Genomic DNA, 27,471 nt, shown 5'->3' on the forward strand with positions numbered 1-27,471 from the left:
ATTTTGTTACGGCAGCCCCAGCTGACACAGCTTGAACAAATGAGTGAAGGAAGGATGGGAACACTGAGAGCTAACCCTACTGTGCTGGGCCCTGTCCTGAGCTTCCTTCAAAGTGACTTAATCCCCACAACAGCCTGACGAGACAGGCGCTGTTGGTGACTTCATTTTACTGATGGGGAAACTGAGGCATGGATCCTAAATAACTTACCCACAATCACTGAGCTAGTAAGGGGCAGGCTTGTCCAGCCCCATCCACCCTGAGGACAGGTGGGTGAGTGTGCATGCCGTTGGCACCGGTCCCGCCCCTTGCTCCCCCTGCACCACACTGCGGGCCCCGCGGGCGTCGTCCGGGAGCCCCACACTCACCATTTTCCGAATGGCAGCGTTGGAGTGGTTGGCGGCTGTGGAGATGAGCTCCAAGGACCCTGCAGGAGGAGGCTGCACAGTCAGGCTGCAGGGCTCCTGGTGGCTCCGCACAGGTCCTGGCCCCTTGAGGCCGGATGTCAGGTTCTACCCTGCTCCGCCCTTTCTCTTGGCACCCAGGGCTGTTCGCCAGGCTTGCCGGGTGCGACCCTGTCGACACCCCGTTTGTGGGGGCCTGCTGAGCTTGCACCCCAATCCTTTGCACAGACCCCTGCCCTGTGCTGGCTGCTGGCTGCTGCCCAAGGACCAAGAGCAGTCCCCGCCACCTCCCACGCAGCCCCTCCTAAGCTCCGCTCGCACCCAGCAGACCCCTCCCGGAACCAGCGTCCACCCCTCCCACTGCGGCAAGGGCCGGGGCAGCTTTCCTCTGCCCTCAGAGCTCTCAGTCACTTCCCAAGACGTGTTTACGGGGTGCTTGGAGCTCTCTCCCTGCCCTCCGTCTCTGTCTCTCTGTCTCTGTCTCTCTATCTCCATCTACGTCTGTCTCTCTGTCTCTCTCTCTCTCTCCGTCTCTCTGTCTCTGTCTGTCTCTGTCTCTGTCTCTCTCTCCGTCTCTCTGTCTGTCTCTTGATGTGGGTTTTCGGCTGGGATCCCAGCTCCCACTCCCCAGGAGCCCCTGGGCCTGGTGGCTGGGGCTGGCTCACTCTCTGCGTCCTTCCGGTCCGGGGCGTCCCCTGGGAGCCTCCTCAGATAGTCCTTGAGCAGCAGCTCGTAGCGGGGGATCCTCTGCACGGGTTCTAGCATGTGGTGCTGCAGCGTCAGGTTCCCGCACACGCCCTGCTTCTGTGGGGAGACAGAGGGCGTGGGCACCCACGGACACATGCGTGGACACCGGGCCCCGCCCCAGCCTGCGGCAACCATGGCCCCCAGGCAGCTGCCCGGAGCACTTGCACGCCACTGACTGCAGACACATTTACGCAGGGGAAACTGAGGCTCAGAGAGGCTGAACAACGGAGCAGGACCTGGATCCCAGGTGAGCCTGCTCCAGACCCAGTGCTGCCTCCTTCCCACCCAGGCTTGCTGGAGAAGACAAGGGCTTGGAGAAGAGTGTGCCCTCCCTCAAGGTGACCGCCCCACTCACGTTCACCCTCGGGGCCTGGGGCTGCCTCCCCAGCTCTCCCGACAGCGGAGATCTAGGGGACGGGCCTGGAGGCCACTCTGAGGGTGTCGATTCCTCCCGTTTATGAATGCAACAGGGAGTGTTCGGTGGGGGTGCTGCAGGGGCCCCGCCCCTGCCCAGCACGGCCCTCAGGCTCCTGCCCTCTTCCTGAAGCACAGACTCCTCTTCCAGACCCCGGACCTCACCCCCTGCGCCAGCCTGGGGAGTCACTGCGTCGTCCAGGTTGTCCCACTGGCCACCTGCTTCCCCACCCATCTGCCACCCTCGCCCGGCTCAGGGCCCGGAACAGAAGGGCCTCCTGTTCAGACGAGCCTTGGACACAACAGGCTGGAAGAGACGCCATGAAAACAAGCGTTTCAGGCGGGTGTTATCTGGGGACCACGAGGGACAGGGTATTTGCGTAAGTTGAAGTACCCCCCCCCCAAGAACCTTGTTAATACCGTACGGGGCACATGCTTCCTGGGAGAGGAAACCCCGCGGTAACTTGTGTCCTGGAAACCAGGCTTTGTGCTCAGTCTGCCATCTCGGGAGAAGCGCTCGAGATCCCTGGTCCCGCTGGCACTCAGGGCTGTGGGTCAGCTGAGGCGCAGCTGGGAGGCAGGAGGACAGTGTTTGCTGGGGACCCAGACATGAGTGAGGGGTGGGGGGTGGGAGAAGAAGAAGGACTCAGCGCCAGGACTGTCCCCACTGGGGAGGGATGGGAAGCCGAGGGACGCAGTGGGATCTGGGACCCCACACTAGGAAATCATGGGTGACCTGACGACAGTCTGGGGAAACCGCAGAAAGTTGTCAAGGGGCCACCCCAAATCCTGGCCTGGCCTCCAAACCTAGCACAGCGGGCTCAGTGCCCATTAACCCTCCAGAGTACAGTGAGGAATGTGTGTGCATGTATGCACACATGTGCACACCCCTGTGCACGTGTGACTGTGCTGCACGTGGGAACGGACGGCGGTGTCCACGGGGGATTGATCCCAGGACCCCCCACGGACACCAAAATCCCCAGACGCTCAAGAATGGTGCAGTATTTGCATATTACCTACGTACATCCTCCCGTCTACTTTAAATCATCTCTAGATTACTTATTATTATAAGGAATACAATGTAAATAGTTGTTTTACTGTATGGTTTAGGGAAGAGGGACAAGAAAAATATTAGGTACATGTTCAGTACAGACGCAGCCAGCATAGGCCTTTCAGTCCACGGTTGGGTGAATCCACGAATGTTGAAGCTGCAGACACGGAGGGCCAACTGAGTGCACGTATGTGCACGTGCACGTGTGCAAGCATGTGTATGTATGTGCACGTGCACACGTGTGCAAGCATGTGAGTGTGCACACGTGTATGTGTGTGCATGGCACTTGGGTCAAAAGGATGTTGGGACAAGTGGCTAACTATTCACAAAAATAAACTGGGTTTTACCTCATACCACAATCCATCTGGAAACTATTCTGGGATAGCATTTTTAATTTTTAAAATGAAGTCACCACATTAGAAGAAAACATAATTTACATGATCATGGGGTAAGAAATGCATTTATAAGCATTACTTTGAAGTTTTTTTAAAGCATTGCTTTATTTAAAAATTGTGAATGTTCCTGCTTAAAAACTAAAAATTTCATATGGCAAACAACATCATAAAGTTAAAAATTAAAGATCAATGGGGTTGGGGCCGGCCCCGTGGCTTAGCGGTTAAGCGCGTGCACTCCGCTGCTGGCAGCCCGGGTTCAGATCCCGGGCGCGCACCGACGCACTGCTTCTCCGGCCATGCTGAGGCCGCGTCCCACATACAGCAACTAGAAGGATGTGCAGCTATGACATACAACTATCTACTGGGGCTTTGGGGGGAAAATAAATAAATAAATAAAATCTTTAAAAAAAAAAAAGATCAATGGGGAAAAATAATTTGTAAGACACATGACAGATAACAGCTGACATTCTTAACATATAAAAACCTGGTGAATCAATAAGAAAGAGACCAGCACGGCAGGAGACAACCGCAGGCTGTTTGCAGAAAAAGAGAAAGAAAAGATGAATGCGACATTGTCCTGAGTGCCCACACTGGCCACTGAGGACATCATGGAGGGAGAGGCCGGCCTCTGTATCCAGGTTTTATCAAATTATGGTTTGTGACAGCACAGATGGCACAACCTCTTTGAGCCATGATTCCTACCCCCGTGAAATAGAATGATTTGTCTCTGGGAGTTGTTTTAAGGATCAAAGCATCAATAGAGCATCTGGACACATCCCACAACATCACTGATTTTCTCTGTGTTAAACATGAACCCAGCGCTGCGCCCCTGAGGCCGTGGTGGGGCCGCCCTACCTGGATGCCCTGGACGATGTCTTTGAATAGCAGCGAGCGCTGGGTCCAGGTGCTCACCAACTCCATGGCCCGGTCAAAGTTCTTGACGTACTCGCCGTACATCTTGAGGAACGGGGCCAGCTTCTGCAGGATGTCCCCGAGCCGGGGGTTCGAGTCCCTTTGTAGGAGAGTGAGATCATCAGAGAAACAGCTCAGGCGAGGGGCCAGGATGGGACGGGGACTTCACCAGGGGGCCACGGGGCAACAGCCTGACTCCCAGCTCTGTGTGATGGTGGGCAAGCTGGTCACCCTCTCTGAGCCTTAGTGACCTCCCCTGTATCACGTGGGGTGGAAAATGTTGTGTTACCTGGAGGTAACGAGAGGATCGTGTAAAGCATTGCTCGAGACCAGGGGGGCTAGAAGTAATGGAACCATGCTAACAAGGGCACAGTTGTCAAAGAGAATCAACGAAACCCCCTTTTACTCCTTCTCAGTGAGCCAAGATCAGGAACAAAGAGCTGTCCGACGCTGGCACGCCATGGGAAAGCAGCACTGTGTGCTGACATGGTTTGGACGGGGATTTGGAAATAAGATTCAAGAAGCATAAACACGTTAACAGTCTGTGAGCTCAGAACCGTGTGGGATTTGTGCCAAGGAATCACCACATTGTTATACAAGGAGCCACACAAGTGTCTGTGTGCTGGTGTCTCTTTCCAGGGCCCGGAGGAGAAAGCCCACTTCTAGCAGGTGTGGACTGTTGGCCAGGCCAGTCCAGCCCTGAGCCTTAACCCACAGGACAGCCTGTCCTGCAGGTGGGCGTGTCCTGAAGATTTACAAATTGACCGGGACCCTGGCTGAGCCTCACGGGTGGAGCAACACCCCCAGTCAAGCCCCGGCCCCTGTGCTGTGCCTGGCCCAGCTGCAGCTGGGGAAACAGGCTCCTGGGGACCCCAAGGGGCCGGGCTTCTGGTGTTGCAGAAGAACTGCACGCTGGCTCAAGCCAGGCCAGTGAAGTGGGGAGACAGCAGGGCCCCCAAAGCAAAGCTGCAGTAGCACCCAGGATGGGGGAGGGAGCAGGGATGTGCAGGATGGGAGTCTGGGCCCCACCTGTGATGTTTTATTATCGTGACTTGCCGCCAAGCTGTCCCTCTGCTAAGAATGAACAGAAGCAGCAGAGGAACACGGCAGCCCCCGGGGGCAGCAGGAGGGTCTGAGGTGCGCTGTTGAGGGGGAAATCTCACTTTTTAAAGCATAGGTGGAGTATACACTAGGAGGAAAATAAATCAACCAGCACGGTTTATTCTCTGGTTAGCGTTTGCAAATTGTCAAACCTCATTTGAAACCCTACAAACCCTGAGCTTCTGAGCGGGTGTTGAAGTCCCTTTGGTGCAGAAGCAGCAGCCAAGGCTTGGAGACACTGAGAAGCCTGGGGTCGGGGTTGGCCCAGGACCGTGGGGGAAGGAACCCGGGCCCCTGAAACAGCCTCCCAGTGCCTGCCTGGCTCTCAGGCATGTGAACTCCAGACTTAGAGGCCACTCGGCAATAAAAATTCAACAAAACCGCCATGACAGAATCACTGGGACCCTCAACTGCCATGGGGGTTGGAACCAAACTCCTCGGGAGACACCAGCCGCCCACTTCCCGGGATCCGGGAGCTGCACTCACCACTCCTCCGTGATCCGCTTCTGCAGCTCGGGCAGGAGGAACTGCCCATGGAAGCGATAGATGGAGGAGATGTTGGAGAAGATGCCCGTGGTGACTTCTGGAGGGATCCCCGCTGCCGTCAGCCGGGTGCAGAAAACCTGGGCACAGAGAAGCACCCCCATGGTCACCAAGTGTGAGTCACCGGGGACAGTTATGATGGTGCTTCTGCTGCAGGGTGGGAGCGCAGGAGAGGCCGCCACACCTCCTGTTTCCTCAGTAAACCTCCCACTCATCAGACTGGCTCAAACAACCTTGTGGTCTTAAAGCAGGTTTATTTATGGCTAAAGATTGGGGGTGAGGCAGGGACAGTCCCCTCTGGATGGGGACAGGCCATCTTTCCTCAATCTATGCCTCATGGGAAATGGAAGGTCCCGATTTCCTCTCTGTTTTGTGAGCTACAAACAGAAGCGACACGTGTCAGAACCCTGGGTTTCCATTGGAGCTTTACTCTGTGCTCACAAACCCCACGTTGCCTTGTGGACAGTAGGAGGGTGCCACCCACTGTCCCAAATATTTATGCAGAAAGATGTCCAGAGGCCATTCACATGCTCAGATAATGTGACTGCCAGGAAGAAAGGCCCCAAGGTGACTAGACAAGACCTTTGCCCCGGGCTCTGAGAGCAAAAGGTAAGAGTTTCTGGAGGAGACTTAAATTTGTCTAAGCTTTACTATTCAGGTCATTCGTACTCCAACTGCAAGGGCTCGCCAATGCTGCGACGGGAGTTCACCACTGAAACTCTGGAAGTGGACAAAGGTGGGACCCCAGCCATGGGGGGTACCTGGTCCAGCAGGTGCAGCCGCCTCACGTAGGTCTCCTCGGTGTGCAGGAGCTCCTGAGCAATGTGAAGCAGCTTCTGGGGCTCCGAGCACTGCAGAGAGAAGAGCCACAGCTCACCTGGGGAAGATGAGCCTCGGGAAGCAGGGTCTGCCAAGGGCCACCCACTGCATGCCAGGGATGACCAGGGGCCCTGGAGGGCCCGAGGAGGCCACTGGGGCTGTGATATGGGGCTCCATTCTCACAGATGGAATTTTCAAGGAGGTTTCTGGGAAAGACACAACAGTTTCTGCAAATCCCCAAAACCTCCTGCAGCCCAGAGACGACTCTACAGTGATCCTCCTGGGGCTTTGACTACAGAGCAGCTACAGCAGCCACATCAAAATGTGTGGTGGAGTGGTGCCAGCAAGATGGCAGACTGGACAGCTGCAGGCCCTCCTCCCCCACAGGGACACGGAGTTAACAATATATGGACCAGAATATGTCTGTGAGAACTCTAGAGACCAGCTGAGAAGCTATAGCCCCCAAGTCACTGTAAAACCAAGAAGAGAGTCCAGCAAATGGGCTAGGGAAATTGGCAGTTTCCCTTCCGTGCCCCTCCCTGTGCAGTATGCATAGCAAAAGCAGTAAGACACCCGCTGCATGGGGGCTCCTCCCTCAGGATGGAAACCAAAGAGTGAGCTGCGCATCCAGTGTTCTGGCTTGCCTGGGGGCTGCTGAGGGACTGGGTGCTGTCTTGCCTGACTTGGAGGGCTGCCATGACCAGCACTGGAGTTTGAGAGCCACTGAAGACAGGTAAGCAATATGTCAGAGCTGATGCTGTGCAGGCAGAAGCCAGGGCAGTGGGAGGTGAGAGGAGGTTTAGGAGGCCCCAGAACCTCCAGCCAGGCTGACTGGTGAAGGTCTCCCCACACAGAGCCAGCAGGCAAGCTGGTGAGGTGGTTGTTTTTCAAATGCCCAAATCCCAGCAAAAAATTACAAAGAAACAGGGAAACGTGGTTCAATCAAAGGACAGAAACCAACCCTAAGAAAACACGGATCTATGAGTTACCTGACAGAGAATTTAAAACAGCTGTCATGTAGAGGCTCAGTGAGCTAAAAAAGAACACAGGTGGACAACTACACAAAATCAGGAAAATGATGCAGGACCAAAATGAGAAGATCAACACAGAGATAGAAACTATAAGAAAGACCAAACAAAAATTCTGGAGCTGAAAAATACAATAAATGAACTAAAAACCTCACTAGAGGAGTTCAAGATCAGACTTGATCAGGCAGAAAAAAGAGTAATCAAACCTGAAGATGGGTCACTTGAAATCACTGAGTCAGAGGAGCAAAAAGAAAAAGAATGAAAAAACAAAGAGGGCCTCAGGGACGTATGTATGGGACACTAACAAGTAGACCAGCATACGCATCATGGGAATCCTAGACGGAGAAGAGAGAAAAGGGCAGAGAGCTCATCTGAGGAAATAAGGACCAAAAACTTCTCAAGTCTGAGGAAAGAAATGGACATACAAGTCCAAGAAGCTCAAAGAACTCCAACTAGAATAAATCCAAAAAGAATCACACTGAGACCCATTATGATCAAAAAAGGAGTGAGATGATATATTTAAAATGCTGAGAGGAAAAAAAACTGTCAATCAAGGATACTGTATCCAGGAAAGCCGTCCTTCAAAAATGAAGAAGAAATTAAGACTTTCCCAAATAAACTAAAGCTGAGGGAGTTCATTACCACTACATCTGCTCTACAAGAAATGCTAAAGGGAGTCCTTCAAGATGTGAAAAGATGGTAGATAGCAACATGAAGCTGTGCAAAAATATGAGGTTTTCCAATAAAGGTAAATGCATGGACAAACATAGTAATCTGTACTATTGTAATTTTGGCACATAGAATTTAAATCATAAAAACATTTAAAAATGATAAATCTTTGTCAATGGGTATATAATATATAAATATGTAATAACAATGTGTGGGGAGCTGTAAAGGAGTAGAGTTTTTATATGTGATTGAAGTTCAGTTGTTATAAGTTTAGAATAGAATGCAATGGTAACCACAAAGAAAATATCTATAGAATATACACAAAATAAAATGAGAAGGGAATCAAAGCATATCATTACAAAATCTACGAAACCAAAGGAAGGCAGTAAGAGAGGGACAAAAGCTATAAGACATATAGAAAACAACTAACAAAATGGCAAGAGTAAGTCCTTCCCCATCACTAATTACTTTAAATGTAAATGGATTACACTCCCCAATCAAGAGACATGGATTGGCTGAATGGATAAAAAACCGGCATCCAACCATATGCTGTCCACAAGAAACTCACTTTAGATTTAAGGACAGACATAGGCTGAAAGTGAAAGGATGGAAAAAGATATTTCATGCAAATGGAAACCTAAAGAGAGGAGGGGTGGCCACACTTATATTAGACAAAATGGACTTTACATAGAAAACTGCTACAAGACACAAAGAAGGATATTATATAATCATAAAAGGACCATTTCACCAAGAAGATATAACAATTACAAATATTTATGCACCAAACCTCAGAGCTCTTAAACATATGAGGCAAACCTTGACAGAATTGAAGAGAGAAACAGACAGTGCAGCAGTAACAGTAGGAGACTTCAGTGCTCCACTCCCCACACTGGACGGGACAGCAGACAGAATGTCAATAAGGAAACAGGAGGTGAACAACCTTGCAGAGCACACGGCCCTGACGCACGCACAGACGTGCCACCCAACCACAGCAGACAGACCCTCCTCTCAAGGGCCCAGGCAGCAGTCTCCAGGACAGACCACAGGTTAGGCCACAAAACAAGCATTAACAAATTCAAGAAGACTGAAATCATATAAAATATCTTTCCCCATCACAATAGAATGAAGCTAGAAATCAACAGCACAAGGAAAACTGGAAAATCCAGAGATAGGTGGAAATTAAACAATGCACTCCCAAACAAGAGTCAAAGGAGTCACAAAGGAAATCAGAAAACAGCATGAGAGCAATGAAAATGAAAACACAGCACACCAAAACTTATGGAACGCAGCACAAGCAGTGCTGAGAGGGACGTTTATAGCTGTAAACACAAACATGGGAAAGGAAGAAAGATCTCAAATCAACATCCTACCTTTACACCTCAAGAAACGAGAAAAAGAACACACTAAACCCAAAGCAGTCATAAGGAAGGAAATACTAGAGATTAGAGCAGAGATAAGTGAAACAGAGAATAGAAAAACAATGGAAAAAAAATCAACGGAACTAAGAGTTGTTTTTTGAAAAGATAAACAAAATTGACAAATCTTTAGCTACACTTACAAAGAAAAATGAGAGAGGACTCAAATAAATAAAATGACTTATGAAAGAGGAGATATCACAGCAGATACCACAGAATACAAAGAATCATAAGAGGCTACTATGAACAACTGCATACCAACAAATTGGACAACCTAGATGAAATAGATAAATTCCCAGAAACACACAATCTACCAAGACCGAATCATGAAGAAACAGGAAATCCAAACAGATCAATAACGAGTAAGGCAACTGAATAAGCAGTAAAAAAACTTTCCAACAAAGAAAAGCCCAGGACTAGATGGCTTCACTGCAAAATTAACACCAATCTTTCTTAAATGCTTCCAAAAAATTGAAGAGGAGAGAACACCACCAGGCTCATTCTGTGAGGTCAGCATTACCCTGATCCAAAGCCAGCAAAGACACTACAAGAAAAGAAAACTCTAGACCATTATTCCTGATGAATATTGATACAAAAATCCTCAACAAAATACTAGCAACTTGAATTCAACAGTACATTAAAAGGATTATACACCATGACTACATGAGATTTATTCCCGGAATGCAAGAATGGATCAATATATGAAAAATAACCAATGCAATACACCACATGATCATCTTAATTGATGCAGAAAAAGCATTTGACAAGATTCAACACTGTTTCATGATAAAAACAGTCAACAAACTACGGACAGATGGGAACTTCCTCCACACAGTAAAAGCCGACTTGACATGTGTGTACCCCTGCATCACCTCCCCATGTCAGCACCCCCTCATTCTACCCAGGGCGGGGGGCCTGAGGCACAGGGTCCCAGGGCTCCATCTGAGGATGGGCCAGCGTGTGGATGAACGGTGTTCTAACCAGACACCCCATGTGGAGAAGACAAAGCCGTTCCCACCAGCGACAGAGGCGTCGGCGTCTTCACATACAGACATGAAGGCTGGGGCACTCCCCAGCAAGCCTCTGGCCCTGGGCGCTCCCGAGCCTGTGCGGGCAGGACAGGGCCAGGCCCAGGTCTGCGCTCCCCCAGCACCTGGGAGACTGAGAAGCCCTCAGAGCTCTCCCTGGAGCACACCTCGAGAGCCACAGGTGGAGCCTGCAGTAACCATGCCATTTATTTTCCCTATTTTATGATGTTTTGACATTGGGTTCTTGCTGGCCCTGGAGGGACTGTCCTTCCCGGAGTTGGTTGATTCCTAGAGACATAAAGACTTGCCTGCAAGAATGTCTTCCCAATGCAGAGCAACCCTCCAGAGCCCACACTCCAACCAGCTCCTTTGTATTTGCTATTCCACTAGCCCCTAATCCCACAGGCAGGGTACCAGACGTCCAGGGACAGCCCCCATGCCCAGAGCCCGCTGAAGTCCTTCAAACCGGCCCATCCTGAGCCTGCTCACCCTGCCTCACCCGTTCCTTCCCTCAGAAACCACAGGAAAGGCCCTAGCTCACAATTTCCGCTCCTCTGCCCCCTGACCTGCCCCATGCTTCCCCGTGTGGCCCACGTGGCATGGCGGGGCCCCTCCTCTTGGTGTCTGAGCAATAAGCTATCTCTCAGTGGCAGTCGTCTCCTGATCTCTTGGCCTTTTCACATCTTAATAATGATAATACCTAGATGAAAACACGGCCCCCTCTGCCCCCCGAGAAGTTGGCTCACAACGGTGCAGGCACGCGGCTGCCCTTTGCCTGCCAGGCCTGTCTCCTGGGGCCGGCCATGTCAGACACCCTGGCCAGATGCCACCTGTGCTTCTCCCGGGACCCAGCCCCTTGCAGCTTATCCACACCGTTCTCCTGGCACACAGGCAGTCTCTCTAAGCTGGGAGCTGTCTGCCTTACATCCGTGTCCCCACGAGTCCCAGCACAGGGCCTGGAGCCCGAGAAGCTAAAGGGACAGATGCAGACGAGCTTTCTCTCAGGGCGGACCCACCGCATGGGCACACCTGCTTCCTGGGCCGTCTGCTCAGGCTCCCTTCCCGCCCTGCCACACCCATGGGCGACCCTGGGGCTTCCCCGGTCATAAACGGGTGATGCCCACGCTGCCTTCCTCACAGGGGATCCGCAAGGCGGACAGCAAGCACCAGCGGAGGGTGTTGGCAGCACCGTCACCACTAAGACCAACCACCAAGGGCACCCTGGGGGGCTCCAGTGTGTGGCCGGGGAAACTGAGGCTCAGGAGTGAGGTTGTTGCCCGAGGTGTCGGGGGCCCCAGCCGGTGGTCCTTCCCCAGGGCCTGCCTGCCGACCCGTCACAGGGGCCTCTCCGAGAGTGATATCACAGCGTGAACCCCACTACTGGCACCCGATGTGGGTGACGCCTCTGAAAGCCTCAAACTCCCTTGGAGGAGCCCCCGCCACCCGGGGCAGGAGAGCGGCCTACCTTGGCTGGGTCCGTGTCGGCCCTCGGGGGGCTGTTCTCGGGGTCGGGCTCCTCGCCGCTGCCCTCACCCACATCGCTCTCGGCCTCCTCCCGCAGGGCCGTGCCATCTGGGGCCATCTCGGGGTGCAGCCCCGGGACTGTGGGGCGGGGGCCCGCCTCGCCGCCCTCCTCGCAGGGGAAGTTCTCGCCGGCCACGCTGCAGGACGGGCTGTCGATCCCACTGTCCCGGTTAGGGATCTTAGTGCCGCCGCTCGGCTCCCGCGTGAGGCCCGTGTCCAGGGGGCCGTCCCCCGCAGCGGTTTGGCTGCCGGCGCCCCCGGGGGCAGGGTCCCCGCAGTGGGCTCCGGGCCCGACAGGCAGCACTCGGAGCTTCCCCGGGTCTCCGCTGGGCAGCCCCAGGGAGGAGCAGCCAGGCCTGGCGTCCAGCTCCCCTGGGGCAGCAACAGGGCCCAAGGGAGTGGAGGACTCCGCATCTGACTCCATCCTCAAAGCTCCTCGAGGTCTCTTGGGGGCTGGCTGGGGGCTTCCTGTCAGGGAGAAATGAGCACAGTCAATGCCAGCTGGGCTGGACCAGCCCTGGTGGGCAGCCCCCAGGCATGTTCCCCCCGATAAAGTCAACATGGGGAGGTGGAAGTGAGCCCCTGTCAGGTTCAGCTGGGTCTTGTCTAGACAGGCTTTTGGGGAATGGCAAATGGAAAGCATTTTATTTTAAAAATAAATGTATTCTACACACAAAAAAAAGAAGGAAGGGGGGAGAGAGAGAGAGAAAAGAAAGAAAGAGTCCTGCAGTGTGAAGGCACCTGCTGCCCAATGAGTTAAAACGCAGCTCAAAGGCCCAGCAATCACCGGGAGCCCAGAGGGTGGGGTCTACACTGAACACTTTATCCTGTGTCGTGGCTCCCGGGTGAGGCAGGACCCCGCCTCGCCATCAATGCCCTACTCTGTCTGCGGGTGACCAGGCACCTTCCAGAGACCCCAGGGCAGGGAAGGCTGGGTCTCGGCCCCCCATGTGATGGAGCTGCTTCTGCTCCCACACCTGCTCTCCTGGAAGCCTCGAGGAGGAGGGGCAAGTCCACCGGGGGTGGAGGTGCACAGAGAACCTCGTGGATGTCAGCTCAGGGGGCTCGAGGGTGGGATGGACCAGAGGGAGACTGACGTTCCTTGAAATCTTCCTCCTGAACCCACAGTGGAGCTTCGGAGGTGAACGGGGACCAGGAGCCACGGTCCCTCACTCTGAGGGACAGGCCACTTACCTGGGGCCAGTGGACTCTCCAGTGAGGGCGCTGAGGCAGGTGGGCCAGGCTCCCTGCTGGCCGTGTCCTGGGGTCTGGGCTGGCCAGCTCAGGCCGTGGGGCTGGGGCTTCCTTGAGAACCTCTTTCTGGCCCTGCAGCTTTGACGTGGAGCAGTTCAGGAGGCTCTAAAACAACAGGAGAGGAGAATGAAACCTCCTTCTCTGGGGCTTGGAGCGGCCGGGGCGACGGTGGGGTCTAAAGGGAGAGGGTGGACGGGCAGCTCTGTGCCTCCGCCCAGCGAGGGGGCCGAGGATGGTCACAGGCCTGCGGGGTGGCCAGAGGCTACTTCCCACCCTGGCGCAGTGCTCAAGGCCTGGGGCAGCCCCGGGGCCGGCTTAAAACTCAGCCAGATTGAGCTCGTCCCCGGCCACACGGCGCCCACGCCAGGGAGGCAGGGTCCTCTCGAGGGTGCGGAGCCCGCCCAGTGTGAGGAGGGCCTCGGGCTCCACCACGCGTCTCCCAGCCCACACCCCAGCACCGCCCGGACACGCGCAACCCCTGCGCTCACACTCAGCCCAGCTGCCGGCAGCTTCCTCACACACTTGCCGCTCACTCACTGACAGAACAAAAAAGCATCAGGAGGTGCAGGTCAGACACACAACCAGAGGGGTGTCCAGAGCCTGCCCCTCGCGGCGGCAGGGCTGGCGAGGCCGGAGGCCAACACCCACACAACTCCAGCCCTGAGACCATCGGTCTCACTTTCCCAAGCGGCCAAACCACCTCTGAGTGGACCTTTGTCTTAAGTGACACCAACACCCGTGCAGGGTGCAGGCTGATCACTGGCCACTGCCACATTCCTAACGAGCTTAATGGGGAGAAACATTAAGATTTCTAAACAGAAAATACGTGCTTTGCTGCATTCCTCTCATAGCACAGGAGATAAACTCGAGTTTCCAGAAATCAGACATGACACCGCAGTCAAAATATGCTGGATGGGATGCGTGTCCCGATGCAGCGTCTGGTGCCAGGTGGAGGCTCTGCAGCCCACACCAAGAGGCTCCTGCTTCTGGTCAAGACGGAGGAACGGAAACCGCGTGACGCTCCTGCCTGAAACAACCAACATGTGGACACGACACACGAAACAATAGCTGGAGAGATGCCCACACCAGGCGGCAAGGCACCGAGCTCCTGAGAGGAGAGGGAAGCCCTCTGTCACCCCGGCTTCCTGCCGGGAGAAGGGTACCCCAGCGGAGGCGGGTGGACCCCCAAGTGAAGGTTCAGGAGGAGCAGATGCTGGAAGCCCTGGGACAAAGCCCGGCAGAGGAGAGGGCTGCACAGAGAGAGCGGGGAGCTGAGGAGGCCCCCAGACAGGATGGCTCAGCACACTGTGGGGAAGCCCTGCGGCCTGAGACGTCGGAGGGAACATCACCTGTGGCTCACACGGGGTGGGCACACGCCCATTCCCACGAGCCAGACTGCAAACCCAAGGTCCCCGGGAGTCCGGGATGCTGCCTCGGTGTGGGGGATCAGCCCCACGGTGGGCTCCGCCTGGCTCCGCCTGACAAATAGCCCCGGATCTTAGCAGGAAGCAGTCTGTTTACAGGCCGCCTAACCGCCTCCCTGAACAACGCGCAAGAACAGTCACAGGAGGGAGCGCGCACAGCACCCCACGAGGCGGGGCACCCAGCCGAAGGTCACAGGGGCACAGAGGCAGGAACACAACCCAGGGAGGAAGAGAAGTCAGAGTGGAAACTGACCCGAGGCTGGCATAGGGGAGGGGTTGGGGTCCACACAGCCTGCGGTCCATCTTGTTCAAGAGGGAACAGAGACGCGGAAGGTACAAAAAGACGCCCATCCAGCGTCTGGAGGAGAAAATCACCAAGTATGAGATCAAGACCCGCTGGAAGGGCCTGATCGTAGGAGGAAGGGGAGCGAATTTGGAGAGACCATAGGAGCGATCCAGAATGAGAGAGAACCTTAGTGAGATGGAAAACTTCATCCATGGTAATCAGAGTCCCCACGTGTATAATTGGAGTCCCGAAGACCGGGGGCGGGAAAAACATCTGAGGAAATGACCAAAATCTTCCCAGACTTGAGGAAAACTGTAAATCCACAGATGTAAGAAGCTCAATGGACACCCGCCTTGAGAAACGTTGGTGTTTAAACATCTTTCCACATAGAAAACTCAGGCTGAGATGGCTTCGTTGTGAATTCTGTCAAACATTTAAGGAAGAAATGACAACAGTTCTACACAAACCTTTCCAGAACATCAAGGGGAGAAAGGGACTGCTTCCCAACGTGATGAATCTAGAAATAATTACGCTGAGTGAAAGGCGACAAAGAGAAGGAACCTGCCTCTTTTCCCATTTACACACAATTCTAGGAAATGCTCACCAACCTGCGGTGCCAGAGGGCAGACGGGAAGCCTGGAAGGAGGGGTGGGTGTGGGATGGGGTTACGGCGGCATGCGGAAGCTTTCCAGGGGTGAGGACCTGCTTGTCATCTTGACCGTGGGATAGCGTCAGGGGTTTGTACCATACATGTGTCAAAACATCACTTTATACCTTGAACACATGTGGTGAATTGTGTCAATTACACCTCTTAGAAGGCAGCACCTCTGAGCCGTGTGAACTTGGCGCGTTGCTGACACTCCCCGTTGTCATTTTCTTGTCACCGAAGGGATGGTGATGAGGCGTGTGGCAGGCCCGCAGCCTGAGGAGGCTGCAGTAGCGAGGGTGCCCGCTGGGCCATTCCCATCCGGAAGAGAGGGGCGCATCCTTCCCCTGGAGGCCCTGAGCCACGACCATCGCACTTCCAAGGGCTCTTGTGCAAGGGCAGCAGGCCGAGGCTCAGCCGACAGGAAAGCCCAGGGCTCAGCAAGAACACCTCCTCCAGGGGGCAGGCATGGGGCAGAGGGAAGTCCTGGGTGCCAGCAGCCGAGTACACCTCCTGATCCAGATCAGTAAGCCGCGAGATGCAGCCTACGGCCTCGCTCACCTCAGGACTGTCTCCCGGTCCAGTTCCAGTCCCCCCTCCACACAGCTCCGGGGAGCAGGGGGTCTTGGGGGGGGACACACATGTACACACATGCCCACTCATACACACATGTAAATATGCATACATGCCTCCACAACACACACGTGTGCACACGTACCCACACGCACACACACACACATATAAACACACACATTCTTTGTGCCGGGAGCTGGGCTGACCACTTTTGTGCACTCACTCAGTCACAGTCACCGAGGCGGGTGATGTTCTGTGTTTCAGACGAGGATGCCGAGGCTGACCCTGGCCATGCTGTCCTGGAGGGAACCAGCACCCAGGAGCTGGGCCCACCAGACTGAGTGGGCCCAAGACCCAGGAGCTGGGCCCACCAGACTGAGTCCTCTGGACTGGGCTCTGGGCTCAGTCTGACTCCCAGGGCTGGGGACATGTCACCAGGAGGGAGCCCAGGAGCCATTGTTGGTTCTCTCTACCCAGCCACTCAGCTTTCCCTGTAGAAGCCCTGAGCTGCCCAAGCTGAGTGAGGCTGCCTCCTGCCAACCCCAGGCAAGCTGATCCCAGGTGAGCCATGTCCAGGCGAACTGACCCCAGGTGAGCCGACCCCCGGTGGGATGACACCAGGTGAGCTGACCCCAGGCGAGCCGCGTCCAGGCAAGCCGACCTCAGGTGAGCCGACCCCCGGTTAGCTGACCCCAGGTGAGCCGACCCCAGGTGAGCTGACCCCAGGCGAGCTAGGGCCCAGGGGCCCCCGACACTGAGGCTGCCACCACACAGCATCAAAGGCCCCAACACTGGGACTGGGAGAGGTGTGGGGGCTGCAGAAGTACAGAGAAATTAAATGCGCCCCACTACCCAGGGCGTCGTGGACTGTTTCAGTGGCTCCGTCCGATGCAGCCAGTGGACCGGGCAGCATGAACGCTGTGGTCCCTGCCCTGGAGCCCCCACACTGCTCAGTGGCTGCCCCACACGGGCAGGGACAGTCCCACAGACGGGCCACCAGACATCCCCTCTTTGGGAGCAGTGAGGGAGCCCCCAGTAAAACCGCCACCATGTCCCTCTCCCTTGCTGTCGCCTGGCACCCTGGAGGCCCTGAGCAGGCAGGGGCTCCGCTGTCTGGTCACTGACATGGCCCAGCCGCCCTGGCTCATGGAGCCCCAGCTGACGGCCGGCAGCAGCCACCAGATGTGTGAGCCTGAGAGAAGAGCCCTTGAAACAGCTCCAGCACCATCTGGCGACAGAAACCCTGAGTGACACCCACCCGCTGCGCCCCGCCGGCCCGGAAGCCCGGAATCCTGGAATCCTGAGACACGACAGTGCTTGGTGGGGGTGCTCTTTACAAACAATGCTGAAAGCCCCACGAGGCAACACCAGAAACCGCTGGGCCGTGCACACCTGCATGCAGGTCGCAGGCTGGGAGAGGGGGCTGCAGAGTCTGCAAGGCCATATCTGCAGTGACAAAGGCCCGGGTGCGCCGGCCGGCCCAGACGAAGGACTGATGGCCGGTCAGCGAAGCTGCCCGCTCCAGGGTCAGGCTCTGGAAGCACAATCCTTGCTCTGGCTGCAGCTGGCTCACCTGGGGTCAGCTTGCCCGGGGTCTCCATCCTGTGAGCTGAGAGCACGGAGATGGACGTAGACACCGTGGGGCGCCCCGAGCTCCGGGATGCGGCGGGGTCAGGGTGACGGGGGCAGGATGGGGGCGGGAGGGCAAGCTGAGCAGGAAAGGAAGGAGGCGATCAACATGCACTGCCCTGCTTGCTAGGACGCCGACCAGATGCTCCCCGACAGCTCACACCATCGCTTTCAAAAGTTACTGTGACTTTTTAGAACCATATGAATGATGGGTGCTTCTCGGAAAACATAGAAAATACGGAAAAACGAAAAGGAAGTAAAAGTAACCTGTCACTCCAGTGCTGGGAGGCAGGTGAGTGGGCAGTGTTTGCAGGCTGGACACCAGGTGGGGGTCCCAATGCTCCTCAGGGTGCTCCTAGCTGCATTTGTGTCAACACCAAACTCCAGCAGGAATCTGCCTCATCCTCAAGAACATGTTTCTCCCAGAAGAACCTAAAGCAGAGACTTGAACAGACGTCTGCCCCTCATTACTCACAACAGCCTGGAGGTGGACAGCCCAAGTGTCCACAGACAGATGGACGCATAAACAAAAGGTGGTCTATCCGCACAGGGGAATATGATTCAGCCCTGAAAAGGACATTCTGACACCTGCTACAACACGGACAAACCCTGGGGACATTATCCTCGGTGAGATAAGCCAGGCACAAGAGGGCAAATGCTGTGTGATCCCGCTCATATGAGGACCTAGAGGAGCCATGTCCGTAGACACAGAAAGCAGGATGGTGGGTGCCAGGGCCTGGGGGAGGGGGACAGGAAGTGAGTGTTTAACGGGGACAGAGTTTCAGTTTGGGAGAATGAGAAAGTTCCGGAGATGATGGTGGGGATGGTTGTACCACCGTGTGAATGAACCTAATGCCACAAAGCTGTACACTTAAAAGTGGTTTCAATGGTAAATTTTATGTTATGTGTATTTTATCACAATAAAAAAGCTTAAAAAAAAAGAACACATTACAGAAAGGTTCTCATGAGAAGTTCTGTGAATTAGCGCCAAGGGGACAGCAATGCAAAGGCAACTAAAACTTAGTCCCTGCCCTGCATCCCGGCCCTGGGCCTCGACCCCTGGCCTTTGCTCCACCCACACCCCAGGAAGCCCGACGGCCCACAGAGACCGGAGGTTGTGGTGAGGCCTGGCCCAGAGCCAGCGCTGCTGTAAACCTCTCCACCGCGGCTGCTGGCGCCCTGCCCTGCTCACCCTGCCCCTCAGGACCCGGCCCGGGCTGGGCCTCACACAGAGCAGGGGGCCGGGCACAGACCCCAGGGGGAGGCTGCACAGACCCGGGGTGGGTGGACCGAGGCCCGTGACGCATCTGGCCCTGGCCCGGCCTCCAGCCCCACCCAGTGTCTGTCGGGTCCCGCTTGGCGGGGTGAGGCTCAGGGATAGCTCTCGGCCAACACGCGATCGTGCGGAACATGCAGGATGAGTCCCTCGTGGACTGCGTTCCTGAGACCACGGATGCCTCACCAGGTGGCACCTGGGGAGGGAGAGGAGAGGGATGGAGCCCTCGCCCCGGAGGTCAGCCAGCTCTGGCCACGTGGAGGCCCTCCCTGCTCTGGCCCCAGGCCGTCCCCTCGGGTGTCTCGCAGCGTGACAGCCCCCAGGGACTGAAGGACGCGCTCGGGCCCTCCTGTCTGCATCTGGGAGGCGGCAGCGCAGTGGCCTGAGGCTTCGGTCCAGCGTGGTCAGTTTCAACCACTGGCCGGGCAGTGGGACAAGAGCAACATCCCCCAGCCTCCATTTCCTTGTCTGTGAAACGGACACGACCACAGTCCTGCAAAGCTTCCTGAGGCCTGAGGCAGCACACAGCACCGTCCCCGAGGGCCGTGTCGCCCGTTCTCACGGCCCTGACAGACAAATGGCTGGGACACCGAGCAGGCCGACAGGCTTCGGCCATGAGCGCAGCTGGAAGCTCCCAGGGTCCCTCACGAGCAGAGGTTGCAAGGCTGCTCGGCCCAGCAGGACTCGGTGCAATCACGCAGCGAGCTCGGTCACGACGATTCGCGCCCAAAACCAGTGGACAGACTCGGAAAGCAGCCCGGGGCCGCACCGTCAGTGCAGAGGCCGTGACTGGGAGGTGTGGCCCAGCTGCCGCGGGGCCACGGCACCCGCAGGCCGGTGCCGGGGGCACCACAGCCCTTCTGCTTAACTGCTGTGCTTATACGTCCGCTTCACATTTTCCTTCCACTTCCTACTTCTCTTTGCTATCTTTAAGTTAAGTAAACTTATTTTATTTCTATTTCCTATTTTGTCTCTGCTTTCATTCTACTGTCATCTAGAAGGAATATAAACATTGCCGTCACCATCCCTTACCACACACATAAAAGCTACTGTAAAAGTGAACTCACACAAAGAAGAACAAGGCTGGAGGCATCACAATCCCTGACTTCAAAACATACTACAAAGCAATAGTATTAAAACAGCATGGTACTGGTACAAAAACAGACACACAGATCAATGGAACAGAATGGAGAGTCCAGAAATGAAACCTCATATCTATGGACAGCTAATCTTCGAGAAAGGAGCCAAGAACATACAACAGAGAAAGGAAAGTCTCTTCAATAAATGGTGCTGGGAAAACTGGACAGCCACTTGCAAAAGAATGAAAGTAGACCACCCTCTTTCGCCATACACAAAAATTAACTCAAAATGTATCAAAGACCTGAAGGTGAGACCTGAAGCTATAAAACTCCTGGAGGAAAATATAGATAGTACACTATTCATCATCAGCCATAAAGGGATCTTCTTAAATTCCATGTCTACTCAGACAAGGGAAACAAAAGAAAAAATAAACAAGTGGGACTTCATTAGATTAAAGAGCTTCTACAAGGCAAATGAAACCAGGATCAAAATGAATAGGGAACCCACCAGCTGGGAAAAAAGTATTTGCAAACCGTATATCTGACGAGGGATTAATCTCCGTAATATATAAAGAACTCACACAACTGAATAACAAAAAAACAAACAACCCAATCAAAAAATGGGCAGAGGATACGAACAGACATTTTTCCAGGGAAGATATACAGATGGCCAGTAGGCACATGAAAAGATGCTCAACATCACTAATCATCAGGGAAATGCAAATCAAAACCACACTAAAATATCCCCTTACACCCGTTAGCATGGCTATAATCACCAAGACAAAAAGCAACAAATGCTGGAAAGGCTGTGGAGAAACGGAAACCCTAATTCACTGCTGGTGGGAATGTGAACTGGTGCAGCCTCTATGGAAAACAGTATGGACATTCCTCAAAAAATTAAAAATAGAAATACCTTATGATCCAGCTAGCCCACTACTGGGTATCTACCCAACGAACCTGAAATCAACAATGCAAAGAGGCTTATGCACCCCTACGCTCGTCACAGCATTATTCACTATAGCCAAGACATGGAAGCAACTCAAGTGTCCTCGACTGATGATTGCATAAAGAAGATGTGGTATATATATACAACGGAATACTACTCAGCCATAAAAAAGACAAAATCGTCCCATTTGCAACAACATGGATGGACCTGGAGGGTATTATGTTAAGTGAAATAAGCCAGAAAGAGAAAGACAAACAGGGCATGATTTCACTCACATGTGGAAGATAAACCAACACACAGACAGATAGAACTGTTTGGTGGTTACCAGGGGCTGGGGGGTGGGGGGTGGGCACAAGGGGTGGAGGGATGCACTTATATGGTGACTGATAAACAATAATGTACAACAAAAATTTCACAATAAAAAAAAAAGAAAAAGGAAAAAAAATAAAATGAACTCACAACCTTTAAAATAAAATACGAGTCCTTCCTGTCCCAGGGACGGGGTGTGGGTGACACGGGTAGAATCCCAGAGGCGGTCGCTGCAGACCCCATGGAGCTTTGCCATATGTTTGAATTGTTCCTAATCAAGTTTTAGGGGAAAACAGTTTCTCCCCGCAGCACCCAAGACCCCCAGACCCACATTGGGGCGGGGCTCCTCGGCCCATTCTGACCCCCTCCATTGGGTACCCTGGGTCCACTACAGAATTCTCTCTACTTTTGATAATGTTGGGAATTTTTCATTTAAAAAAGTAATGAAACGAAACAAAGAAGAACCTTCCAACCTTCCAAGTGTTTTGATCAACACTGAAATCCCGCACCCATGCAGCTCTGCCTCTCCCCCGACACCCTGCTGGCTCCTGCCTGCTCCAGGAGCCACCACAGGGCCTTTGCACGGCCACTCCCTCCACGGGAACAGGCTGTCCTAGCTACCTGCATGCTCAGCGCCCACTCTGTGACAGGCCTTCCCTGCTGGGTGCACCCGCACCTTCCTGCTCTCTCCCCACCAGGACCAGGCCTCCTTTCCACAGTTGCCCGCCCGCAAACAGCAGGACCCCGTGAGCGCATCTGGTGAATGGAGGGTAGAAGGATGGATCAGCGTCTCCTCCTCCGTCTAACGCGCACTCTTGCAGAAGCACACAAACACGTGCTTCCACTGAGTCCAAATTCTGAAACTATAAAATCTGAATTGAGTTTACGGAAGGTCAAGCCCCACCTCCTCCTGCCTGTCACCAGGCTCGGCTCCCACGTCCCATGTCAACTGCACAGTGACCCTGCCAGGTCGTTACAGGGAAGGGGAGGCCCAGGCCGCGATGCGCCCTCCCAGAGCCACGCGCCTGCACCAGCAACGGCTCCATGTCCTGGGCACCAACGGGCTCCGAGTGGCCCCACCAAAGCCCCCAGAGCTGACTTGTGAGGTCAATCACCGTCCACCTCACTGGGCACCTAAGTGACCAGTCATCACCACCACACACGGGAACTTAGACAGAGGGAACAGCATCTCAGAGGGAACAGCATCGCAGACAGAGGGAACAGTGTCTCAGGAGGAGGAAACAGCATCCCAGACAAAGGGAACAGCATCCCAGATAGAGGGAACAGCATCCCAGACAGAGGGAACAGTGCCTCAGGAGGAGGGAACAGTAGCCCAGAAAAAGGGAACACCATCCTGGACAGAGGGAACAGTGTCTCAGGAGGAGGGAACAGCATCCCAGACAGAGGGAACAGCATCTCAGGAGGAGGGAACAGCATCCCAGAAAAAGGGAACAGCATCCTGGACAGAGGGAACAGCATCCTAGGCAGAGAGAAGGGCACGAAGGCAAACCAGAGTGAGCCAGGCCATCTGAAGAGCTGGCAGGGTGCCCAGGTGGGCGAGTCCAGAGAGGGAAGAGGTGGGACCTCGGGGTTGGAGCCAGGATGGATTTCACAGCCGTGGGCAGCCAGGGGGCTGTGCAGGTGAGTGACATCCCATTCAGGTCCGGGTTTCACATCTGTCCTACAGTGGGTCATGCCCAAGACTATGTTTTGACATCCATGCTCACCCTCTTAACCGCAGAGCTTGTTTCCTCATCTGTCATTGGGGGTCGTTAGAGCCCACCCAGGGTGGGCGAGGCGGGTGCTCCCAGCACTGGGACCAGCGACTTCTCCGCGGTCACTGTTCTGAGAGGAGAGACAGGACTCTGGCGGGCTCCCGGCAGCAAAGCCCCGCCATCCCCTGGGCCCTCGCTCAGCACCTCCTCTCCCCTCTGCCCTCGACAGCCAGCCGCGGTCCAGGCCTGTGCATGTGCAGAGCCGCAGTGCTGTCCAGCTCTGGGCCCTGCACCGTGGAGATGCTGGTCTCTGTGCAGGACAGACGACAGCCCCGAGGAGCGGAAGCGGGGCCTCGGGCCTCCTGCAACCGCCCAGCTGGGGACAAACCACTTCCTCCCCCAGCGCCTGGCCCCGCCCCACAGGGGCAGCTCCTGAGCAAGCTGTCAGGCTCTAAGGTTTGGGTTTGGACCCAGCTGGGCAGCTTGCAGGATGCGGCCCGGGCAAGTGGTGGGGCTCCGTGCACCTCAGTCTCTTCTCCTGCGAGAATGGCTGAGCCAGTCAGCCCTGGGCGTTGTCCGAGGGTGGACCTGAACAACAGCAGAGCTGCCCTGAGCACGCCCAGCCTCACGGGGTCTGTGCTCCCCGAGGGGGCCACCACCACTCAGCTCCACAAGGACAGGAAAGCGAGGCAGTTGGGGCAGCCGCCCAAAGTCACGGAGGTGGGGCAGGGCCCACGCCCAGGGCCCCGCGGGCCTCGGGCACCACCAGTGCACCAGGCACCAGCGCCCGCGGCCCCATGCCCAGTCTCCCCTCTCATCCGGGTCTCAGAAAGCCCGTCTTTCCATCCCCCAGGGGGACCCCGCAGCACCTCCCCAGCCCCAGGAAGCTGTAGACAGGCTGATTGTCCACAGCCACCAGGACCCCGCGCTGCAAACCCAGCAGGGTCCCGGGAGCCGGCTGCCCTCAAACCGCCCCCACCGTAGGGCTCATCACGCCATCTGCACAACATGCAGAAACACGGCGGCACCTGGTTGTACCCACCACTGCCTGTGACCCTTCCCCGGCCCACGAGCCCCTCCCAGGTGGCCTGGCCGCTGCCCGGCGAGTGTGGGGACCAAGGAGGCCCTGGTGGGCTTGGGCCTCCTTCCTAGAAGTGCCACCACAGACAGGCCTGCCTGTCAGTATCTAAACTGCAGATTGCAGAGGAGCCTTCCGAGCCCCACCATGTGGGAAGGCCTAGCCCCCTAGGGACTGCGTCTTGGACCACCCACCCTCCAGGCCCAGGCAAAGGAAGCCCCTGTTGCCCCACGGCCTCAGTGACAGGAGCGGCCGGGCAGTGGGCAGGTGCACCGGCCGGGCCTTTGCGGAGATCACCCTGAACTGGCCAGCCGTGGATCCCCACCCCTCCCAGGCTCCGGGTGGTCTTGGCTAGGGTCTGAGCCGCCCCAGACGATACCCAGCCCTGGGTGTTGACAAAGGAGCTGCCCTCCCCACCCAGGTGCCCTGACTTTTCACAAACAACGCCAGAGGCAGCACCGGAAGGTGAAGGCACAAACGAGACACCGCGGGCCCCCCACGGCAGTTCCTGCCTTGAAGACACCCGACCCAACGTCCCCACCCGAGAGTGCCCCTGCAGGACCCGCGCAGGCTCGTGAAGACCCCAGGGCCAGCACCACTCACCTGCCCTCCGTGGCGCCTCCCTCCCGCTGACTCCGGCAGCAGCAGACACAACTTCCTTCTGCTGTTTTCGCAATATGGGTCCCGAATGGAGGTGCGTTTCCGCACTGCCGCCCGCCCAGCTCTCTGGTTCTCCAGCTGCCGCCTGCAAAAATGCAGCCCAAACTGGCTGGATGCTGTCCAAGGCCCAGGCCCTGGGGCCGGCGCTGGTTTCAAGTTTACCAGGCCGCTCCAGCCCTTGAGGGTTCTGGGCGCGGAGGCCGCAGCCATCCTGCCTCCACCTCGGTGGGCTCTTCTGAGCAGAAGTGTGGGCGCACAGACCCTCGGAGAGGGGTGTCCAGCGGGGTTCAGCAGGCCTGAGTGGTGGGCCTGGCCCCAGACCACGCAGGTGGCGGCCTGGACCCAGGCCCAGCTCCATGACACAAGGTGCCTCCCCCTCCAGGAATCGGAAGACTAAGATGGGGACAAGCTCCATCTGGCCCCACCAGCCACCACTTGCCACTGAGGCCCCAGAGCTGCCCCGGCCAGCAGGTGGTGGAGGACGGGGGCCGGCGTCTCAGGGCTCACGGCTGTGCGACCTCTACACACCACTGGGCCCCAATTCTTCCTCCATAAAGTGGAGAGAATACAGGATTCACAGAGGGAGTCTTTGTGAGGAACGGGAGCCTGGCCTGTGGCAGGAGGGCCATCCGGACGCGTCCAGCCCAGGCAGGGAAGGACAGCACCTGCCACCATCCACAGCACAGCCCTTCCCTGCCAACATCCCAGAGCCAGGAGACCGGCAGCAGGGCCCCTCAGGGCTGGGACCCAGGCTAGGCCCCCGCTGAGCAGAAACGAGCTGGGAAGGTGGAGGTGCACGCTGGCTGCACAGCGGCAGGTGAGGGGTAAGGACCTGAAAGCCGAGGGACCGCGGCCGGTGACAGGCAAGACGTGGAGTGGGCAGGGCGGGGCTGGCCGGCAGAACTGGGGTCCAGAGTCATCTCATCCCGGGGGGAGTCTCCACCATGAGGTGACACCATCCAACAAGAAACCTGCTGTGGCAGCCACCCCCAAGGTGGCCCAGTGTGTCACCTCCTGGTGATCCCTCTCGTGTGCAGCCTCACCCGCCCTGAATGGGGCTGACCCAGTAACGAAGCCAATAGGACTCTGCGGCCGTGACAAGGGTGACTTCTGAGGCTGGGCCTGCATCACATCGCAGCTTCCACATCCTCTCGCGGGTCACTGGCTCCGGGGGAGCCAGCGCAGTGTCCTGAGGATGCTCCAGCCGTGCTGCGGAGAGCCCCACGTGGGGAGGAGCGGGGCCCCGGCCAACAGCGGCACCACCTTGCGGTGAGGGAGTGAATGACTGGGAAGCAGGTCCAAAATCCACTGAGCTGTGTTCCTGTCATTTTAAGCCACTCAGTTCCTGGTAATTTGTTATGAGGTGATAGATAGGCGACATAAGACAGTCATCAGGTAAAAGGGCAAGGGGTGACCTGGAGGTCGGGGGTTCAACCCCAGGAGAGTGGCGTCCACAGGGAGTCAACAGCACAAATTCCTATTTCTCTGTCCAACTATTTCATTAACGACCCCACAGTCCAAACTGGGCCCTCAGCCCTGAAGGGTTCCCTGGTGACAACGGTGAAGACTCATTCTGTGCTGTTCACTCTCCATGACCCCAAATAGCTGCACAGGGTCAGAGGCTCTTCAGGGGAAGGCCACGTGCTCCCCGCCATCACCCCCCCGGCCGTCCTCCGGGGGCTGCCTGCTCCTCCCTCAAGCAGCTCCCTGCACAGGGGGCAGCTCTGACAGGGAGGGGTCTCTGCAGGGCCCCTGCTCTGCCCCAGGCACCTCAGCCCTGCCTGCCGGGCCAGCCGGCAATGACCCGGGGGCGGCCCATCTGTGGAAGGCAGAGGAACTCTGAAAGCGGGGCAGCCAAAGAGACAGAGCCCCAGGCCTGCTGAGAGAAACGGGTCCAGGGACGCTGAACGGCGCAGAGCCCGCATCCCGAGGGAGCCCGTGACCAGGCTCGCCCTTCATAGAGGAGGGCGTGGGACGTCTCTTGGGATCAGGGACAGGCGGGCAAAGGACCCAGGAAGGTCTGCACGAAGGGTGGTGGAAAGCCTGAGGAGAGAGCCACGGGGCCAAGTCCGGGGTTTGTAGAGTCTACAGGCCGGACGCTTGTCTCCTGCCCAACCCTCAACTCCCTGGTTCACCGTTCTCTCCAAGAGCGTGTACACCCCGCCGTGTGCCAGCTCTAGGGACACTGAGGTCATCGAGACAACAGGTACTGAGTTCGCCGCCCACTGCCTGCCCAGGCACCACGTTAGCCCTTCCACTGCTATCTGGTCTCATCGTCATGAGAAATCCACGAGTTGGCAGATTGTCCCCATTCTACAGATGAAGGACGGAAGCTCACGCCCCAAACCTCACGATGCGTGGAGAGGGAGAACTCACGGTGCCGGGCCAGCCCGCGGTGGGCTGCCCAGACGCTGGAGGACAGAGACCTGCAAACAGACCTGTTTACAGGGCCAGATGCAAGACGGCAGGTGAGGAAGAGCGTGTGCAGGCATGTGCTTGTGTGTGTACAGGCCTGTGCGTGCGTGTGCAGGCATGTGTGTGCCGTGCA

The 27,471-nt window shown here is 56.1% G+C and overlaps 1 protein-coding gene across 4 annotated transcripts in view; it reads right to left on the reverse strand.

The window, feature by feature from the left end:
• Positions 1-24,973, reverse strand: part of FGD3 (FYVE, RhoGEF and PH domain containing 3) — a 44,318-nt gene extending 19,345 nt beyond the window's left edge. For 2 of the 4 annotated variants that reach the window (XM_058566093.1, XM_058566090.1), the window contains exons 1-8: positions 24,867-24,973; positions 13,243-13,407; positions 11,990-12,516; positions 6,327-6,416; positions 5,509-5,645; positions 3,865-4,021; positions 1,068-1,206; positions 367-425 (exon numbers count right to left, since the gene is read on the reverse strand). In XM_058566093.1, coding sequence (XP_058422076.1) covers positions 367-425; positions 1,068-1,206; positions 3,865-4,021; positions 5,509-5,645; positions 6,327-6,416; positions 11,990-12,472 — 1,065 coding nt within the window. In that variant the 5' untranslated portion in view covers positions 12,473-12,516; positions 13,243-13,407; positions 24,867-24,973. Of the gene's footprint in view, positions 1-366; positions 426-1,067; positions 1,207-3,864; positions 4,022-5,508; positions 5,646-6,326; positions 6,417-11,989; positions 12,517-13,242; positions 13,408-23,197; positions 23,538-24,866 lie in introns of those variants that run through there. The other 2 variants (XM_058566091.1, XM_058566092.1) reach the window with 2 other exon arrangements.
• Positions 24,974-27,471: the final 2,498 nt, after the last annotated feature.

Source organism: Diceros bicornis, chromosome 22, assembly GCF_020826845.1.
Source record: "Diceros bicornis minor isolate mBicDic1 chromosome 22, mDicBic1.mat.cur, whole genome shotgun sequence".
NCBI classification, from domain to species: domain Eukaryota; kingdom Metazoa; phylum Chordata; class Mammalia; order Perissodactyla; family Rhinocerotidae; genus Diceros; species Diceros bicornis.